This window comes from Homarus americanus, unplaced genomic scaffold, assembly GCF_018991925.1.
Source record: "Homarus americanus isolate GMGI-L3 unplaced genomic scaffold, GMGI_Hamer_2.0 scaffold37032, whole genome shotgun sequence".
NCBI classification, from domain to species: Eukaryota; Metazoa; Arthropoda; class Malacostraca; order Decapoda; family Nephropidae; genus Homarus; species Homarus americanus.
Window position 1 is genome coordinate 1307583 of NW_024731852.1, and position 22179 is coordinate 1329761.

Below are 22179 nucleotides of genomic sequence, written 5' to 3' on the forward strand. Positions count from 1 at the left end.
TCAGTCACTGTACACCCAGCAGTGACATGGGGGTGGGGTGCTTCAGTCACTGTACACCCAGCAGTGACATGGGGGAGGGGGTGAGATCATGGTGCTTCAGTCACTGTACACCCAGCAGTGACATGGGGGAGGGGGGTGAGATCCTTAATGGTGCTTCAGTCACTGTACACCCAGCAGTGACATGGGGGAGGGTGAGATCCTTAATGGTGCTTCAGTCACTGTACACCCAGCAGTGACATGGGGGAGGGGGTGAGATCCCACGGTGCTTCAGTCACTGTACACCCAGCAGTGACATGGGGGGGGTGAGATCTTAATGGTGCTTCAGTCACTGTACACCCAGCAGTGACATGGGGAGGGGGGGGTGAGATCCTAATGGTGCTTCAGTCACTGTACACCCAGCAGTGACATGGGGGAGGGGGTGAGATCCCACGGTGCTTCAGTCACTGTACACCCAGCAGTGACATGGGGGAGGGGGGTGAGATCATGGGTGCTTCAGTCACTGTACACCCAGCAGTGACATGGGGGAGGTGAGATCTAATGGTGCTTCAGTCACTGTACACCCAGCAGTGACATGGGGGAGGGGGTGAGATCCAATGGTGCTTCAGTCACTGTACACCCAGCAGTGACATGGGGGAGGGGGGTGAGATCCTTAATGGTGCTTCAGTCACTGTACACCCAGCAGTGACATGGGGGAGGGTGAGATCAGGTGCCAGCACCCAGCAGTGACATGGGGGAGGGGGTGAGATCCCACGTGGTGCTTCAGTCACTGTACACCCAGCAGTGACATGGGGGGAGGGTGAGATCCTTAATGGTGCTTCAGTCACTGTACACCCAGCAGTGACATGGGGGGGGGGGTGAGATCTTGGTGCTTCAGTCACTGTACACCCAGCAGTGACATGGGGGAGGGGGTGAGATCCTTGGTGCTTCAGTCACTGTACACCCAGCAGTGACATGGGGAGGGGGTGAGATCCTTAATGGTGCTTCAGTCACTGTACACCCAGCAGTGACATGGGGGGGGGGTGAGATCCTTAATGGTGCTTCAGTCACTGTACACCCAGCAGTGACATGGGGGTGAGATCCCACGGTGCTTCAGTCACTGTACACCCAGCAGCAGTGCTTCAGTCACTGTACACCCAGCAGTGACATGGGGGGGGGTGAGATCTCACGGTGCTTTCAGTCACTGTACACCCAGCAGTGACATGGGGGGGGGGTGAGATCCTTGGTGCTTCAGTCACTGTACACCCAGCAGTGACATGGGGGAGGGGGTGAGATCCTTAATGGTGCTTCAGTTACTGTACACCCAGCTGTGACATGGGGGGAGGGGTGAGATCCTTAATGGTGAGTCACTGTACACCCAGCTGTGACATGGGGGAGGGGTGAGATCGGTGCTTCAGTCACTGTACACCCAGCAGTGACATGGGGGGGGGGGGTGAGATCCTTACGGTGCTTCAGTCACTGTACACCCAGCAGTGACATGGGGGAGGGGGTGAGATCCTTAATGGTGCTTCAGTCACTGTACACCCAGCTGTGACATGGGGGGGGGTGAGATCCTTAATGGTGCTTCAGTCACTGTACACCCAGCAGTGACATGGGGGAGGGGGGTGAGATCCCACGGTGCTTCAGTCACTGTACACCCAGCAGTGACATGGGGGGGGGGGGTGAGATCTCATGGTGCTTCAGTCACTGTACACCCAGCAGTGACATGGGGGGAGGGGGGTGAGGATCCTTAATGGTGCTTCAGTTACTGTACACCCAGCAGTGACATGGGGGAGGGAGGTGAGATCATGTGGTGCTTCAGTCACTGTACACCCAGCAGTGACATGGGGGGGGTGAGGGATCCTGGTGCTTCAGTCACTGTACACCCAGCAGTGACATGGGGGAGGGGGGAGATCCTTCATGGTGCTTCAGTCACTGTACACCCAGCAGTGACATGGGGGAGGGGTGAGGATCCCAATGGTGCTTCAGTTACTGTACCCCCAGCAGTGACATGGGGGGAGGGGGGAGATCCTAATGGTGCTTCAGTCACTGTACACCCAGCAGTGACATGGGGGAGGGGGGGTGAGATCCTTAATGTGCTTCAGTCACTGTACACCCAGGCTGTGACATGGGGGGGTGAGGATCCTAATGGTGCTTCAGTCACTGTACACCCAGCTGTGACATGGGGAGGGGGTGAGATCCTTGGTGCTTCAGTTACTGTACACCCAGCAGTGACATGGGGAGGGGGGTGAGATCAATGGTGCTCAGTCACTGTACACCCAGCTGTGACATGGGGGAGGGGGGTGAGATCCCAATGGTGCTTCAGTCACTGTACACCCAGCAGTGACATGGGGAGGGTGAGATCCTTGGTGGTCTGTACACCCAGCAGTGACAGGGGGGTGAGATCATTGGTGCTTCAGTCACTGTACACCCAGCAGTGACATGGGGGAGGGGGTGAGATCCTTACGGTGCTTCAGTCACTGTACACCCAGCAGTGACATGGGGGGGAGGGGGGTGAGATCCTTAATGGTGCTTCAGTCACTGTACACCCAGCAGTGACATGGGGGAGGGGGTGAGATCCTTAATGGTGCTTCAGTCACTGTACACCCAGCTGTGACATGGGGGGAGGGAGGGTGAGATGGGTGAGATGGTGCTTCAGTCACTGTACACCCAGCAGTGACATGGGGGGGGGGGATCTTAATGGTGCTTCAGTCACTGTACACCCAGCAGTGACATGGGGGAGGAGGAGATCCCCACGGTGCTTCAGTCACTGTACACCCAGCAGTGACATGGGGAGGAGGGTGAGGGTGCTTCAGTCACTGCACTCCAGCAGTGACATGGGGGAGGGTGAGATCCTTCAGTCTGTGTACACCCCACTGTACACCCAGTGACATGGGGGAGGGTGAGATCCAGGTGCTTCAGTCACTGTACACCCAGCTTCAGTCACTGTACACCCAGCAGTGACATGGGGGGAGGGTGAGATCCTTAATGGTGCTTCAGTCGCTGTACACCCAGCTGTGACATGGGGGAGGGGGGTGAGATCCTTAATGGTGCTTCAGTCACTGTACACCCAGCAGTGACATGGGGGGAGGGGGTGAGGGTGCTTCAGTCACTGGGTGACATGGGGGGGTGAGATTAATGGTGCTTCAGTCACTGTACACCCAGCAGTGACATGGGGGTGAGATCATGGTGCTTCAGTCACTGTACACCCAGCAGTGACATGGGGGGGGGTGAGATCCCACGGTGCTTCAGTCACTGTACACCCAGCAGTGACATGGGGGGAGGGGGTGAGATCCTTAATGGTGCTTCAGTCACTGTACACCCAGCAGTGACATGGGGGAGGGGGTGAGATCCTTAATGGTGCTTCAGTCACTGTACACCCAGCAGTGACATGGGGGGGGGTGAGATCCTGGTGCTTCAGTCACTGTACACCCAGCAGTGACATGGGGGGGGGGTGAGATCCTAATGGTGCTTCAGTCACTGTACACCCAGCAGTGACATGGGGGGAGGGGGGGTGAGATCCTTAATGGTGCTTCAGTCACTGTACACCCAGCAGTGACATGGGGGGAGGGGGGGTGAGATCCTTAATGGTGCTTCAGTCACTGTACACCCAGCAGTGACATGGGGAGGGGGTGAGGGATCCTTAATGGTGCTTCAGGTTAGGATACATGTATGTGTGGGATTGTTTGTCAAGTAATTTATAGGGAGGGATAGAGAAAAATAGTAAAATAAACATAATTATTTTACTATGTGGAGGGAGGGGGGGGGGAAGGGGGGTTAAACTCCTGCAAGAAAACCTATAAATCGATCTTACTTGAGTTCCGTGATGATGTCTTGACTATGGAGGACTAACATACAGTACTGCACACACTTGGAAATATTTTATACTGTTTCAAGCGAAGGTTTACATTAAGACCCCAGTCAAGGTCTGTGTGCGTGAAGGAGTCTCTTAATTATATGGATATAGGAAAAAAGTTACAGGGAAAAAAACTCGGGAAAAAACAGCTAAAAGTCACAGGAAGTCACCCACTTCAGGGCAAGGTTAAGAAGAGCAATTCTGACTATAGTAGGATCAGCCTCACCGACCCCCAACACACACACACACACACACAAACACAGGAGAGATTAGCAGACTGTCATCAATAAAAGCATTTTTTTATCACTCTCTCAACACCAACTCACAGTTGTGTCACTTACAACTACTGACAAGAATATAAATAACTGTCTTCACAACATAACGGTTAATAACAAGTCAGTGTAAATAACCAGAAGAAAAAAGTCCTACGCCAAAATGATAGGAAAAAAATGACAGTGAAAAGTGACAGACAACAAATTCCTAACCTACATATAACTTAGCCCCTAACCTAACCTTAACCTAACCTAACCTAACCTAACCCTAACCTAACCTTAACCTAACCTAACCTAACCTTAACCTAACTTAACCTACATATAGTTTACCCCCCTAACCTAATCTATCATTCCTGGGTTCATACTTTCTAAAATAAACCTAACCTAACCATAACTAAACTATGGTATCACCTAACATAATTAAGTGAGACAAAGTTTGACCCATGTATTGTTCCTTGTGAGTATTGTCCTTATCTACAGTAGACCCCCCCCGCCCCCCACAGTTGCGTCATGTTCTGTTTATGAAGGCTCTTGTGGCTATTGGAGAGTAATTATTCTGGGATAATGACCATTGTGTGTGTGGGAGGAGGGGCGGTCAGTCAGCCCTCGTGAAAGTTGCCGTACACAGTGTTGACTAATTTACTGCTTATTACAGCCTAATTATTCTCCAGGTGATGTGGTGAGGGCAGCCCACTCACTCACTCACTCACTCACTCACCCTGTGTGATTTATGGTAGTTTCTATATGACCTGCACGGGTGTTTATACGGAGGTTGGCTTAGGTTAGGTTGAGTTGAGTTAGGTCAGGTCAGGTTAGGTTGGCTTAGGTTAGGTTTAGTTAGGGAGGATGGGTTAAGTTTAGTTAGGTTAGGTTGGCTGGCTTAGGATAGGTTTGGTTAGGTTAGGTTGGCTTGGGTTAGCTTGGCTTAGTTAAGTTGGGTTAGGTTTAGTTAGATTAGGTTATGTTAGGTTATGATAAATTAGGTTATATTAGGTTAGGTTATGTTATGATATGATAGGCTGTGTTAGGTTGGGTTGGATCAGATTTAGGTTGGGTTGGCTGTTCGTATCTCGGTTAGACTAAGTTAGGTTTGGTTAGGTAAAGTTAGGCTGTTCACAAATAGGTAATATTAGATTAGGCTAAGTTTGGTTAGGTTAAATTTGATTTGGTTAGGGTAAGTTAGGCTGTTCACAAATAGGTTATATTAGATTAGGCTAAGTTTGGTTAGGGTAAGTTAGGCTGTTCATATGCATGTTAAGTTAAATTATATTAGGTTTGTTAGGTTAGGTGTGGGTAAGTGAATGTATCTAGTTAAGGTAGAGTCTCTGTAATTGTGATGTTATTTCATGTTTTAAATTACACATGAGGAAACATGGGAACAGGTGGTAGAGGCCAAGACACCCAGCAAAACATCGACACAGCCATAAACCCATAAACTCGCAGGAATTCTCCGTGTTAGGGCTCCGTCCACGATGGTAAAATGATAACTTACAGGAAAGGTTGTAGGTGACATTGGTCAGCTTTAAAACATACTCATGACCATTATTAAACATGGCCTTGTTAAATAGTTCTTACCTCCTGGACTACGACACTGAATCAGGTGTCCTTGAAAGTAAATAGCAACCCGAGCTGTTCTGTCCACTCTGAGTTTTCAATGTGACCAATTTTGTGCTGTTAAAGACAGTATCTTCTCTTGTGTATGAACCTCTGTCCTGTGTGGTGGTTAACAGTGACAACACCTGACTGTACTTCTCAGATTAGGGAACAATCTGTCTCTCTCTCTTATTTAAATAAATATACTGTATATGACACTTGTAGTATGGGGTTGCCCGTGACCCCAACACAAGCCAGTCACTCCCTGGGTAGTAAGTACTGTATACATTGTCTCTCCCTCAGATAAACATACACTCATCATGGACGCTGGAAAGCTGTATGTGTTGGACACTCTCCTCTCCAGACTCAAGGCCGAGGGCCACCGTGTCCTCATCTACTCCCAGATGACCAAGATGATTGACGTGCTGGAGGTGAGTACATGTAGTAATTAGTCACATACTATAGGAAGATGCAGTGGCCCGTTACTGTAGTGTGTTTGTGTCAAGGTTGTCCTCGCCTCCGTGGACACCCCTCGCTCATACTGACCTTGCTAGTACAAATTACCCATCCGTCTTAGTGGGCGTTGAAGCGTCCACAATATTATTACTGAGGTGTCCACAGTATGGCAATATTATTTATTGTGTGTCCAAGGCCGGGATGATACACCGGGGTACTGACACAACCTCTCAATACGGGGAACCATTCTTAAGTATATTATCTTCTGTAGGTTGTTGAAGTGTTGTAGCTTATGAGTGAAATATACCATACAGGTTGTTGTTGTTGTTGTAGCTTATGAGTGAAATATACCTTACAGGTTGTTGTTGTTGTTGTTGTTGTTGTAGCTTATGAGTGAAATATACCATACAGGTTGTTGTTGTCGTTAGAACATAAGAACTTAAGAAAATAAGGAATCTGCAATAGGCCGGTTGGCCTGTGCATGGCAGCTCCTGTCGAGAGTTACTACCACTCTCTATCATCCATGAATCTATCTAGCTTCCTTTTAAAACTTTCCAGCATTCAAGCACTTACTACAAAGTTGCTAAGCTTGTTCCACTCGTCCACCACCCTATTTGTGAACCAGTTCCTTCCTATCTCCCTCCTAAACCTAAACTTATCCAACTTAAATCCGTTGCTCCGAGTCCTATCCTGCTCGGATATTATAAGAACTTTATCTATATCCCCTTTATTGATTCCTTTCGCCCACTTAAATACTTCTATCATATCTCCCCGCACTCTTCGTCTTTCTAGGGAATGCAAGTTTAGTTTCTTTAACCTATCTTGATATGGAAGGTTTCTAAGTCCCGGAATCATTTTCGTCATTCTTCGCTGCACCGACTCCAGTGAATTGATATCCATTCTATAATAAGGGCACCGGAACTGAACAGCATAATCAAGGTGCGGCCTGACTAGCGCAAGATATAGTTGCAATAAGACCTCTGCACTCTTGTTACTTACACTTCTAGATATAAAACCTAATACTCTGTTTGCCTTATTCCGAACATTAATGCACTTTTGTCTAGGCCGTAGGTCCGGGCTTACAAGTACCCCTTAGTCTCTTTCACAAGTCGACTTCTCTAGGTTGATGTTGTTAAGGCTGTATACATTGACATTATTTGTTCTTCCAATAGTAAGTACGCAGCACTTGCTGGTGTTGAATTTCATTTGCCATTTTTCTGACCACTCCTGCAGTTTATTTAAATCCTCCTGTAGTGCATTTGCATCCTGCCCTGAATTAATCTGCAGCCCTATTTTGGTGTCATCTGCAAACTTGCTTATGTTGTGGGGTTATGGGTGGTTTGGTTCACACTCAGGATGGGATGGAGAAAGGAAACTCACAATGTGCTCTCTGTATACATATTGTATTGGATGTACAGGGCAGCTTGGTGCTGGGAAGTGGCAGCGTGGTTGGTGAGGGTGCTCAGAGGAGGACCAACTTGTGGGTCGCCATGCTCGCCGGTGGGAGCGAGGGCCGCCAGGCAGCGGTGGAGGAGGTGGTGTTGCTTGCTGGTTGGTGTAGGTAGAAAAAGAGAGGTCACCACGAGGTCAGGTCTTTTATAGCGGAGGTAGGCGTGGGTAGATAGTTGACCCCCGCTCCGTGGGCGGCGCTGGTTGACCCAGACCACGAGGCATACACTGGGGAATTCACGGGGTCGGCTACTCAGCGACAAACAGCGTTTGTAGGGGAGAAATCCACTACAATACTCCCTCCTTCCCTCCAGGTGGTGTAGGAGACTTGTTGTCTGCAGGGTTGCATGGCACATGTGAGGCAGAACGGGCGGTGCATGCCACATGTGAGCCATAACGGCGATCGCGTGGATGAGCCGGCCGCTAGAGGAGACAACTGTCTAGATACACACTATCTGTGGGAGTAGAGAGGGAGAAAAAGGGTGTGTGGAGGCGATGAATGTTGTGCTTCCCTCACGGCAGGTACAGAGTCGTCAGATCCTCCTGCTGGGGTGCGTGGGCCTGGGTCAGGAGCAGGGGCTGTGTCAGCAGAAGCGGATGAGGGCTCGTGACAGCAGCTGGGTCCACGACAGCAGCAGGGTGCAGGACAGTAGCAGGGGATACCTGAGGGAGAAAAGAGGGGTGTGTGGGTGCGCGTCAGGAGCAGGGGCCGCGTCAGGAGGAGCGGCAGGGGGTACTGCTGGGCCGGGGTAGCGTCTGAGGCAGGACGGGTGTGTTGGGGTCGGTAGGACGTGGTGCTTGGGGCAGGAAGAGGAGCTGGTGTCTGCTTAGAGAAGCAGTGCTGCTCTAGGGTGTCTAACCTGCGGTGTAGAGACAGTAGCTGTAGAGCCGTTGAGAGCTGCTTCTGTGTGGATAAGCCAGTCTTCCATGTTGCTTGAAGACTGGGAGCGTGATCTGTTTCTCCTCCATCCTGTGTGAGTGCAAATCTCTGGGGGTCACCATTTGTGGGGTTATGGGTGGTTTGGTTCACACTCAGGATGGGATGGAGAAAGGAAACTCACAATGTGCTCTCTGTATACATATTGTATTGGATGTGCAGTGCAACTTGGTGCTGGGAAGTGGCAGCGTGGTTACAAGCGTGATGTAGAGAGAGCTGGTTGGTGAGGGTGCTCAGAGGAGGACCAACTTGTGGGTCGCCATGCTCGCCGGTGGGAGCTAGGGCCGCCAGGCAGGAGGAGGAGGTGGTGTTGCTTGCTGGTTGGTGTAGGTAGAAAAAGAGAGGTCACCACGAGATCAGGTCTTTTATAGCGGAGGTAGGCGTGGGTAGATAGTTGACCCCCACTCCGTGGGCGGCACTGGTTGACCCAGACCACGAGGTATACACTGGGGAATTCACGGGGTCGGCTACTCAGCAACAAACAGCGTTTGTAGGGGAGAAATCCACTAAAATGTCACTGCTGATCCCAGTATCTAGATCGTTTATGTAGATTATGAACAAGAGTGGGCCCAGTACTGACCCCTGGAAAACCCCACTGGTTACACAGTCCCACTCAGATTTAACATCATCTACGCTGACCCTCTGTGTTCTATCAGTGAGCCATGATTTTATCCAATTTAAAACTTCCCCTCGATACCATGAGCCTTAACTTTTCTCAGAAGCCTCTGATGCGGTACTCTGTCAAACGCTTTGCTAAAGTCTAAGTAAATAACATCGTAATTTTCGTCATTATCTACTACCTCGAAGACTTTCCATATGTTGTTGTATCTTATGAGTGAAATATACCATACAGGTTGTTGTTGTTGTTGTAACTTATGAGTGAAATATACCATACAGGTTGTTGTTGTTGTTGTATCTTATGAGTGAAATATACCATACAGGTTGTTGTTGTTGTTGTATCTTATGAGTGAAATATACCATACAGGTTGTTGTTGTTGTTGTTGTTGTAGCTTATGAGTGAAATATACCATACAGGTTGTTGTTGTTGTATCTTATGAGTGAAATATATACACAGGTTGTTGTTGTTATTTGCTTATGAGTGAAATATACCATACAGGTTGTTGTTGTTGTTGTTGTATCTTATGGTAAAATATACCATACAGGTTGTTATTTGTTGTTGTTGTTGTATCTTATGAGTGAAATATACCATACAGGTTGTTGTTGTTGTTGTTGTATCTTATGGTAGAAATCTGCATACAGGTTGTTGTTGTTGTTGTAGCTTATAATATACCATACAGGTTATACCATACAGGTTGTTGTTGTTGTAACTTATGAGTGAAATATACCATACAGGTTGTTGTATCTTATGAGTGAAATATACCATACAGGTTGTTGTTGTTGTATCTTATGAGTGAAATATACCATACAGGTTGTTGTTGTTGTTGTATCTTATGAGTGAAATATACCATACAGGTTGTTGTTGTTGTATCTTATGAGTGAAATATACCATACAGGTTGTTGTTGTTGTTGTATCTTATGAGTGAAATATACCATACAGGTTGTTGTTGTTGTTGTAACTTATGAGTGAAATATACCATACAGGTTGTTGTTGTTGTATCTTATGAGTGAAATATACCATACAGGTTGTTGTTGTTGTTGTATCTTATGAGTGAAATATACCATACAGGTTGTTGTTGTTGTTGTTGTTGTAGCTTATGAGTGAAATATACCATACAGGTTGTTGTTGTTGTTGTATCTTATGAGTGAAATATACCATACAGGTTGTTGTTGTTGTTGTTGTATCTTATGAGTGAAATATACCATACAGGTTGTTGTTGTTGTTGTTGTATCTTATGAGTGAAATATACCATACAGGTTGTTGTTGTTGTTGTTGTATCTTATGAGTGAAATATACCATACAGGTTGTTGTTGTTGTTGTTGTATCTTATGAGTGAAATATACCATACAGGTTGTTGTTGTTGTTGTATCTTATGAGTGAAATATACCATACAGGTTGTTGTTGTTGTTGTATCTTATGAGTGAAATATACCATACAGGTTGTTGTTGTATCTTATGAGTGAAATATACCATACAGGTTGTTGTTGTTGTTAGAACATAAGAACTTAAGAAAATAAGGAATCTGCAATAGGTCGGATGGTCTGTGCATGGCAGCTCCTGTCGAGAGTTACTACCACTCTCTATCATCCATGAATCTATCTAGCCTCCTTTTAAAACTTTCCAGCATTCAAGCACTTACTACAAAGTTGCTAAGCTTGTTCCACTCGTCCACCACCCTATTTGTGAACCAGTTCCTTCGTATCTCCCTCCTAAACCTAAACTTATCCAACTTAAATCCGTTGCTGCGAGTCCTATCCTGCTCGGATATTATAAGAACTTTATCTATATCTCCTCTATTGATTCCTTTCACCCACTTAAATACTTCTATCATATCTCCCCGCACTCTTCGTCTTTCTAGGGAATGCAAGTTTAGTTTCTTTAACCTATCTTGATATAGAAGGTTTCTAAGTCCCGGAATCATTTTCGTCATTCTTCACTGCACCGACTCCGGTGAATTGATATCCATTCTATAATAAGGGCACCGGAACTGAACAACATAATCAAGGTGCGGCCTGACTAGCGCAAGATATAGTTGCAATAAGACCTCTGCACTCTTATTACTTACACTTCTAGATATAAAACCTAATACTCTGTTTGCCTTATTTTGAACATTAACGCACTTTTGTCTAGGCCTTAGGTCCAGGCTTACAAGTACCCCTTAGTCTCTTTCACAAGTCGACTTCTCTAGGTTGATGTTGTTAAGGCTGTATACATTGACAGTATTTGTTCTTCCAATAGTAAGTACGCAGCACTTGCTGGTGTTGAATTTCATTTGCCATTTTTCTGACCACTCCTGCAGTTTTTATTTAAATCCTCCTGTAGTGCATTTGCATCCTGCCCTGAATTAATCTGCAGCCCTATTTTGGTGTCATCTGCAAACTTGCTTATGTTGTGGGGTTATGGGTGGTTTGGTTCACACTCAGGATGGGATGGAGAAAGGAAACTCACAATGTGCTCTCTGTATACATATTGTATTGGATGTACAGTGCAGCTTGGTGCTGGGAAGTGGCAGCGTGGTTGGTGAGGGTGCTCAGAGGAGGACCAGCTTGTGGGTCGCCATGCTCGCCGGTGGGAGCGAGGGCCGCCAGGCAGCGGTGGAGGAGGTGGTGTTGCTTGCTGGTTGGTGTAGGTAGAAAAAGAGAGGTCACCACGAGGTCAGGTCTTTTATTGCGGAGGTAGGCGTGGGTAGATAGTTGACCCCCGCTCCGTGGGCGGCGCTGGTTGACCCAGACCACGAGGCATACACTGGGGAATTCACGGGGTCGGCTACTCAGCAACAAACAGCGTTTGTAGGGGAGAAATCCACTACAATACTCCCTCCTTCCCTCCAGGTGGTATAGGAGACTTGTTGTCTGCAGGGTTACATGGCACATGTGAGGCAGAACTGGCGGTGCATGCCACATGTGAGCCATAACGGCGATGGCGTGGATGAGCCGGTCGCTAGAGGAGACAACTGTCTAGATACACAATATCTGTGGGAGTAGAGAGGGAGAAAAAGGGTGTTTGGAGGCGATGAATGTTGTGCTTCCCTCACGGCAGGTACAGAGTCGTCAGAGCCTCTTGCTGGGGTGTGTGGGCCTGGGTCAGGAGCAGGGGCTGTGTCAGCAGAAGCGGATGAGGGCTCGTGACAGCAGCTGGGTCCACGACAGCAGCAGGGTGCAGGACAGTAGCAGGGGATACCTGAGGGAGAAAAGAGTGGTGTGTGGGTCCGCGTCAGGAGCAGGGGCCGCGTCAGGAGGAGCGGCAGGGCGTACTGCTGTGCCGGGGTGGCGTCTGAGGCAGGACGGGTGTATTGGGGTCGGTAGGACGTGGTGCTTGGGGCAGGAAGAGGAGCTGGTGTCTGCTTAGAGTAGCAGAGCTGCTCTAGGGTGTCTAACCTGCGGTGTAGAGACAGTAGCTGTAGAGCCGATGAGAGCTGATTCTGGGTGGATAAGCCAGTCTTCCATGTTGCTTGAAGACTGGGAGCGTGATCTGTTTCTCCTCCATCCTGTGTGAGTGCAAATCTCTGGGGGTCACCATTTGTGGGGTTATGGGTGGTTTGGTTCACACTCAGGATGGGATGGAGAAAGGAAACTCACAATGTGCTCTCTGTATACATATTGTATTGGATGTGCAGTGCAACTTGGTGCTGGGAAGTGGCAGCGTGGTTACAAGCGTGATGTAGAGAGAGCTGGTTGGTGAGGATGCTCAGAGGAGGACCAGCTTGTGGGTCGCCATGCTCGCCGGTGGGAGCGAGGGCCGCCAGGCAGCGGCGGAGGAGGTGGTGTTGCTTGCTGGTTGGTGTAGGTAGAAAAAGAGAGGTCACCACGAGATCAGGTCTTTTATAGCGGAGGTAGGCGTGGGTAGATAGTTGACCCCCACTCCGTGGGCGGCGCTGGTTGACCCAGACCACGAGGCATACACTGGGGAATTCACGGGGTCGGCTACTCAGCGACAAACAGCGTTTGTAGGGGAGAAATCCACTAAAATGTCACTGCTGATCCCAGTATCTAGATCGTTTATGTAGATTATGAACAAGAGTGGGCCCAGTACTGACCCCTGGAAAACCCCACTGGTTACACAGTCCCACTCAGATTTAACATCATCTACGCTGACCCTCTGTGTTCTATCAGTGAGCCATGATTTTATCCAATTTAAAACTTCCCCTCGATACCATGAGCCTTAACTTTTCTCAGAAGCCTCTGATGCGGTACTCTGTCAAACGCTTTGCTAAAGTCTAAGTAAATAACATCGTAATTTTCGTCATTATGTACTACCGGGAAGACTTTCCATATGTTGTTGTATCTTATGAGTGAAATATACCATACAGGTTGTTGTTGTTGTTGTAGCTTATGAGTGAAATATACCATACAGGTTGTTGTTGTTGTATCTTATGAGTGAAATATACCATACAGGTTGTTGTATCTTATGAGTGAAATATACCATACAGGTTGTTGTTGTTGTAACTTATGAGTGAAATATACCATACAGGTTGTTGTATCTTATGAGTGAAATATACCATACAGGTTGTTGTTGTTGTAGCTTATGAGTGAAATATACCATACAGGTTGTTGTTGTTGTTGTATCTTATGAGTGAAATATACCATACAGGTTGTAGTATCTACAGGTTGTTGTTGTTGTATGAGGTTGATCTTATGAGTGAAATATACCATACAGGTTGTTGTTGTTGTAGCTTATGAGTGAAATATACCATACAGGTTGTTGTTGTTGTTGTATCTTATGAGTGAAATATACCATACAGGTTGTAGTATCTTATGAGTGAAATATACCATACAGGTTGTAGTATCTTATGAGTGAAATATACCATACAGGTTGTAGTATCTTATGAGTGAAATATACCATACAGGTTGTAGTATCTTATGAGTGAAATATACCATACAGGTATAAGAAAGAATAGGAATGCATTAGTTGGTAATAAATTTTCTTCGTTTAAAGCAACATTGAGCTGTATTGTGTGCGTGTGATAATGTTGTAGTGGAATGGTTAGGTTAGGTTAGGGGGTCAGTATGCCTTACAGATAAACACATTGGGAGCCATCTAGCGGGTGTTGGGGGGAGTTATAGTCTAGCTTTTTCCTACATTTCATTGTGTCTCTTGAGGGTAAGGCCTAAACTCTTCTCTAAGCTCAGTTAACTTTGAATACCTTATGTGTATGGGCTTGAAGCTACTGCTAATCTACAGTATAATGTAAACAACGAGGGAATCTTCGTATAAGGAAAGTGAAAGTTACCATGGCATTAAATATGATTGTGTGTGTGTGTGTGTGTGTGTGTGTGTGTGTGTGTGTGTGATCGTAATGGAAGTAATTGTCTAGTCTGGCACGAGATTGCCCTATGACGTCACAATGATTATTATTTCCTCACCTCACCTCCTCCCTCAATTCAACTCTCCTCACCTCCCACCTCTCACTCACCCTCCTCCCAACCTCACTCACCTCCCTCCCCCCTCCACTCCACCTCCTCCCCACCCACCCCACCCCTTCCTCCCATTCACCCCTCTCTCCCCACCCCTTCCTCTCACCACCCCTCCTCCCACCCTTCCTCTCACCACCCCCTCCTCCACCACCCTCTCCTCCCCCACCCCACCCCACCTCCCATTTCACCCCTCTCCCAATTCAATTCCCACCCTCCATTCACCTCCTCCCCAATCTCCACTCACCCTCTCCCCACCCACCCCACCTTCCTCCCATTCACCCCCCACCCTTCTCACTCATCCCTCCTCCCCACCCCACTTCACCCCCTCCTCCCCACCCTCCCCCCTTCCACCTTGTCTCTCCTCCCCAATCTCACCCCACCCTTCCTCCCATTCACCTCTCTCCCCAGACCCTCTCCTTCTCACTCACCCTCCCTCCCCACCTCCCTTCCTCTCTCACTCACCTCTCTCCCACCCTCTCTCCTCACTCACCTCTCCCCAATTCTTCCTCTCTCACTACCCTCTCCCCCACCTTTCCCTCTCTCATCACTCTCTCCCCAATTCTTCCACTCACCCCTTCCTCCCACCTCCTTTCCACTCACCTCTCCCAATTCTTCTCACTAATTCTCCTCCTCATTCTCCTCTCCTCATCATTCTCCTCCTTCACCTCCTCACTCCCCTCTCCCCATTCCCTTCCTCCTCACTCTCCTCTCCTCCCCACTCATCTCACCCTCTCCTCCTCCATAATTCTTTCCTTCCTCTCACTTCACCTCACTCACTATTTCTCTCCCCTGCTCCACCTCACTCCTCCCCTCCTCTCTCTCACTCACCTCTCCTCCCACCCTTCCTCTCTCTCATCACCCTCTCCCCACTCCTTCCTCTCTCACTCACTCCCTTTCCCACGTAGTCTACGCGTCCCACCTGAGTTCACTGGGAAGACAAGCTAACTAATGCCAGTATTCTCGCTGACACCAACAGGGGGCGTGGTAGGTACAGGGGGCGTGGTAGGTACAGGGGGCGTGGTAGCAGGTACAGGGGGCGTGGTAGCAGGTACAGGGGGCGTGGTTAACAGAACACGTGGTGTGTAGTATAGGTTTAGTGAGGGACAGTGTGTATTATAGTAACATTGTGGTGAGGATCAGTTGTAATGGACGGTGGTCCTGGTCTAGTGAAGTGATTCTTGTTTATGATAATTATTTTATTGTTCGAAGATGAAGGCAGGAGATTATGATACGAGTTCTTCGTGTAGGATAGTGTAGGGAGGTGTAGGGTAGGGAGGTGTATTGATATATTGACATTGAAACAGTTTATTTAGCCAGAAAAACACAGATACAGAGTGGATAATAATAACAATATTAACATGGCTGAGCCAGTTGAGAACCTGAGCTCTCTTTGAGGCACCTGATATATACTATACATTTATCTCAAGGAAGTATTATGTAACATTTAGTATCATCTGGAATAGTACAATAGCATGGTGGGAATAAGAACAACTCATAATGTTACCACGGTTATCACTTATATATTTATTTATTTATTTAATTATTTTTTACATTTATATTATAAGTATATACATAGTTTACAGTAGAGTTGATATACATTAATATGATAAGGGAGGGAAGCAATACAACATGGGTTGTGTTAAGGTGGAGCAAGAGGCCAGACACAGTCAGTATCATGTCTTGACGGCAAATATATAATTATTGCAATGGTAGTTTATATCTACGTGACAATATATGATACAATGGTTTTGGTGGTACAATAAAAGTAAGAATATAAAGTAAGTGTTTACAAAAATATTAATACGTAGACAATAGATATTTTTAGAGATGATTTAAAGGAAGGGAGCGTGGTCTTTGCTGGGGTGGATGGGGGTAAGTTGTTCCACACCTTCACACCATCACAGGTGACATTTACTCTGGTGGGTTTGATTATAGTGTTGAAGAAGAGCTTAGAATGACAGGTAGCAAGAAGGTCTAATACTTAGGTGTCCATCTCGGATTTTAATAGATCAAGGTTGAAATCTCCTGTAATGTAGCAGTCTTTCCTCTCTGAACTTATGATAGAGATAAGCTCCGAAAATTTATCAAGAAAATTCCTTACATTAGTGTGGGGTCTTCTGTAGATTACTCCTACTAGGATATTTCGTGTGTCGTTACATAATTCAGTGAAAACACTCTCCATGTACTCCTCCTGAACCTTTAAATCATCTCTTACAGAAGTGTTATACTTGATATCAACATATAGGGCGACACCACCACTGTGTCGTGACGTGTTGACGCAGTGTCTATTATAATTAGGACTGTTATACAAATGGTCAATATCGTTAGTGAGTTTGGTCTCACAGAACCCAAGTACATCAAATTTGTGGGTAGTGGAGGGCGGTGTAGGTAGGTGTAGAGAGGTGTAGGGCGGTGTAGGTTGGTGTAGAGAGGTGTAGGTTGGTGTAGAGAGGTGTAGGGTAGTGTTGGGAGGTGTAGGGGGACGCAGAATTGCCATAATGGAGGGTTTAAGCGAATAATGAGCAACATCCGTCACTCGTTCAAGGCTGTTGTCAACATCACCACCACAGTATTCTGGAAACTGGAGGAATAGCCGGGTTGTCCTTGACCACACGACCTCAATCCGTGGAGGGTGAGTGGTGGTCGCCCCTCAGTTACGAGTTGTGTGTGATCGGTGAGATGGTTGTAATAAACGGTGTCCGATATTTATACTGCCATGATCACAAGGCGGTGTTGTCCCGCCCCCTCCCTCCCTCCCTCCCTCTGTGTGTGTGTCATCGTTTTTAAGAGAGAGGGGGGGGGGTGAGGCTGGGTGAGAAAGTGAGTGAGGGTGGGTAGTAGAGTGGATGTGGGTGAGTGAGGATGAATGTTGGTGGATGTGAGTCAGGTTGGAGATGAGGTTGTGAGCATGTGTGGATGAGAGAGGGTGGGTGTGAATCAGAGAGGGTGTTGGTGGTATAGCCTGAGCCTTCACCCTCCGTAACTTACCAGTCATCAGGACCAAAACAGCCTCATGTCCTCGATATTGATGTACTGACGGGGCATTATCTCCCACAGTTGTTGTATAGAAACTTCTCTTAAAACTTGACGTAGTGTCGCCATTCCTGCCCTAGAACATGATAAATGAGAGAGGGTGGGTAGGGTGGGGTGGGGTGGATTAGTGGGTGGGGAGGGGTGGGTGATGGGTTGATGATGTTACTTCACCTTGAATACAGTGAAACAAATCCGTGAGTTATAGTTTAGTGATGGGCAGAGGTAGTGTAGTTTAGTGGGTCAATCTTGTGGCCTTGGTCTTAATATCTGACGTGGGTTAGGTTAGGTTAGGTTATGGTATGGTTTGATTAGGTTAGGTTGGACTATGTTTGCTTGGTTAGGTTAGGTTTCCTCTGGTCAGATTAGGTTAGGTTAGTGTGGCTTGGGACAGGGTAGACTGGGTTACTTCAGGTTAATGTAGGTTACCTTACCTTACCCCCGTACTCATATTGTGTTATAAAATATTTCCAGTACAGGTTGAAACGCTGTCCCGTATGTCGCCCAGAGTGTAATCATAGTATTAACTTAAAGGCGGCCATTACCTTCATAAATTACGCGGTGGAGGTGTTATGTGGCCAGGCACTGAGCTCTCTTACCTGTGTACACTGAGGGGTGTTTATACTGTAGTGTGTCAGACAGCTCTCTTACCTGTGTACACTGAGGGGTGTTTATACTGTAGTGTGTCAGACAGCTCTCTTACCTGTGTACACTGAGGGGTGTTTATACTGTAGTGTGTCAGACAGCTCTCTTACCTGTGTACACTGAGGGGTGTTTATACTGTAGTGTGTCAGACAGCTCTCTTACCTGTGTACACTGAGGGGTGTTTATACTGTAGTGTGATGATAATAATAATTATAATAATAATAATAATTAACGGTTTATTGAAAAAGTCGGCAGCCCGAAAGCTGAAAATATGCATTGGACAAAAATGACTTATTACATACAAAGACATGGGGTGGGTGGGTAGTTTAACAAAAGTTTTCACTACTGAAAGGAGAAGGAACAATGATTGAACATACAAATTATTGTAGTTTACAGTTGATGGGCCGGGCCTGGGCTGGTCATGGAGACACCAGGTGGTGTGGTGTTCACGTGGTGCAGTAACTCGTCCTCTGGTGTTGATATGAAGGACTTCACGTGGTCATGGAGACACCAGGTGGTGTGGTGTTCACGTGGTGTAGTAACTCGTCCTCTGGTGTTGATATGAAGGACTTCACGTGGTTATGGAGACACCAGGTGGTGTGGTGTTCATGTGGTGTAGTAACTCGTCCTCTGGTGTTGATATGAAGGACTTCACGTGGTCATGGAGACACCAGGTGGTGTGGTGTTCACGTGGTGTAGTAACTCGTCCTCTGGTGTTGATATGAAGGACTTCACGTGGTCATGGAGACACCAGGTGGTGTGGTGTTCACGTGGTGTAGTAACTCGTCCTCTGGTGTTGATATGAAGGACCTCACGTGGTCATGGAGACACCAGGTGGTGTGGTGTTCACGTGGTGTAGTAACTCGTCCTCGGGTGTTGATATGAAGGACCTCACGTGGTCATATGAACATAAGAATGGTGGAAACTGCAGCGGGCCTATTGGCCCATACTGGGCAGTCCCGTTTACACCCAACCCCTATTGCTCATATAAGCATCCAACCTATGTTTGAAGCTCTCCAGCATATTCAAGTTAATGATGATATTTTGTAACTTGTTCCATTCATCCACTACTCTGTTTCCAAACCAGTGTTTACCTATTTCGCGCCTAAATCTAAATTTGTCTAATTTAAAACCATTGTTACGAGGTCGCTCCTGGTTGGATAGTTCGAGTACCTTTGTAATGTCCCCTTTGTTTAGCCCTGACTTCCATTTATACACCTCTATCAGTTCGCCCCTCGCTCTACGTCTCTCGAGGGAGTGCAAATTAAGATGCTTTAACCTGTTTCTATACTCAAGGTTCCTAATGCCCGGGATTAGTCTTGTCATTCTCCTCTGAAATCTTTCCAAGGATTCTATATCCATTCTGTAATACGGTGACCAGAACTGAACTGCGTAATCCAGGTGTGGTCTCACAAGCGCAAGATACAGTCTTAGGATGACCTCGCTAGTCTTGTAACTAATACTCCTTTGTATGAACCCAAGTACCTAATTAGCCTTGTTATGAGCAAAAACACATTGTTTACTTGGCTTAAGGTTCCTACTCATCATTACTCCTAAATCTCTCTCGCATTCGGATTTCTCAATGGCATCGTTGTTCATCTGGTAACTGGTTTCCCTGTTTACATTTCCTATACTGAGTACTTTACAGTTGTCGACGTTGAATTTCATCTGCCATTTTTCAGACCATTCGAAAAATTTGTTTAGATCTTCCTGTAGTTTTGCGGAGTCCTCGTCAGATTTAATAACACGTCCTATTTTAGTGTCATCAGCAGATTTACTTATGTTGCTGTCTATGCCGATATCTATGTCGTTTATGTATATAATAAATAATAATGGTCCAAGTACTGAGCCTTGGGGAACTCCACTAGTGACGTTGCTCCAATGGGATTTAGTGCCGTTAATGCTCACTCTTAATGCTCACTCGCTGTTTCCTGTCCTGTAATCACACTCTAATCCATTTAAGATATTACCTTTGATGCCAGGTGCTTCTACCTTTCTAATTAGTCTTTTGTGGGGGACTCTGTCGAAGGCTTTGCTAAAGTCGAGATATACCACATCATAATTGTGTCCCTCGTCCACCGATTCGAAAACTGACGAAAAGTATGTTAATAGATTAGTTAGACATGAACGCCCACTTGTAAAGCCATGTAGGGAATCATTGATCAATCGGTGCGTCTCCAGGTGATTTCGAATAGAGTTTGAAATGATTTCTTCCAGTAATTTGCCTACTATTGATGTTAGACTGATTGGGCAGTAGTTAGAGGATAGTGATCTATCTCCTTTCTTGAAAATCGGTATTACATTCGCTCTCCTCCAGGATTCTGGTACTACACCTGTTTTTAAGGACATGTTAAACATCTTTGCTAAGAGCATACTAAGCTCTTCCTTACATTCCTTTAATACTCTGGCAAATATCTCATAGGGACCAGGTGACTTATTAGGCTTTAGTTTGTCTATTTGCTTACTAACATCGTTACTAGTCACTACTATCTCGCTTAATTTGTTTTCTTCACTATCTCTGAATAGAGTCGGTGCCTCGGGTATCATGTTTAAATTTTCGGTGGTGAAAACTGTTGAAAAATATTTATTCAGATTATTGCTCATTTCTCCGTCGTTATCAGTTAGCTCGCCTGTATCTGACGGTATTGGTCCAATCTTTTCTCGTGTTTTAGTTTGATACATTTGGTAGAATCCTTTGGGGTTTGTCTTCGCCTCCCTTGCTATCCTTTCCTCATTATTCCTCTTAGCTTTCCTTATCTCGGTTTTAACCCTACTCACCAGTACCTTATAATAATCACGGAGGTAAATTTCGCCACGATTTATCCTTCTACCTATAGCCTTCCTTTGGCCAATGATGTTCTTTAAATAATTATTAATCCATTTAGGGTCATTGTTGTCTGATCTGAGTTTTTTGTATGGTATGTTCTGCCTTTGTGCATTAAGTAACTTATTATTTAAATTGTCGTGGAACTCGGCAATCTCAGATCTCGTTTTCAGGTCAGTCTCAACCGTCAGGTCTCCTGGTATGGTGAGATCGCCCTCTGTGGGTGCATTGAGTGAGGTCGCCTCATGTGAGGTCATGTAGCTCACCCCCAAGCTCGACACCCCCTCCCTCAGCTGCCTCTTCAAACTGTCAAAGTTTGCCCTGGGTGGTGTGGTGTTCACGTGGTGTAGTAACTCGTCCTCGGGTGTTGATATGAAGGACCTCACGTGGTCATGGAGACACTGGGTGATGTGGTGTTCACGTGGTGTAGTAACTCGTCCTCGGGTGTTGATATGAAGGACCTCACGTGGTCATGGAGACACTGGGTGGTGTGGTGTTCACGTGGTGTAGTAACTCGTCTTCGTGTGTTGATGTGAAGGACCTCACGCGGTCATGGAGACGCTGGGTGGTGTGGTGTGGTGTCATAGTACCTCGCCCTGCTGGGTGGTGTTGTGTTATCTCGTAGTCAGGTGCATAGCCGGCCAGCCCTCTGTTGTTCCCATGGTGGACTGATTAGCACCTCCTGGTCAGAAGACTGCGGTCAGTTCCCAGGGGTGCTTATCCCACTGGTGGGTCAGGGCTCTCACTGGTACTATCTAATGCTGAATTCACTGGCTTAAACACTGTTCATCAATGTTCAACACTGGTCCCACTTTTTTCCGAAACGAAATTGTCACTTTTGATTATGTTGATATCCCAGTGGTGAGGATGAGTTGGGGAGAGGGACTTGGGGAATGGGCTGAACATTGGCCAAGGGGGGCTGCTGCTCAGCAGGAGCAGTGCCTGAATAGGTCTCGACCCTACCGTGGTCAAGGATGTAGTGTGTTTATAATAATAATAATAATAATTAACGGTTTATTAAGATGACATGGCAGCCCGAAGGCTGAAAATATAAAATGAACCGAGATGATAAGTTACAGATGGTGAAATCGGGGAGTGGGTCACTTTAT

The 22179-nt window shown here is 46.7% G+C and overlaps 1 protein-coding gene across 1 annotated transcript in view; it reads left to right on the top strand.

The window, feature by feature from the left end:
- The window catches only part of LOC121867850 (chromatin-remodeling ATPase INO80-like), a 138244-nt gene extending 132095 nt beyond the window's left edge, over positions 1-6149 (top strand). The window contains exon 24 of the mRNA XM_042367973.1: positions 6001-6149. Within this exon, the coding sequence (XP_042223907.1) occupies positions 6001-6149 (149 nt within the window). The remainder of the gene's footprint in view (positions 1-6000) is intronic.
- Positions 6150-22179: the final 16030 nt, after the last annotated feature.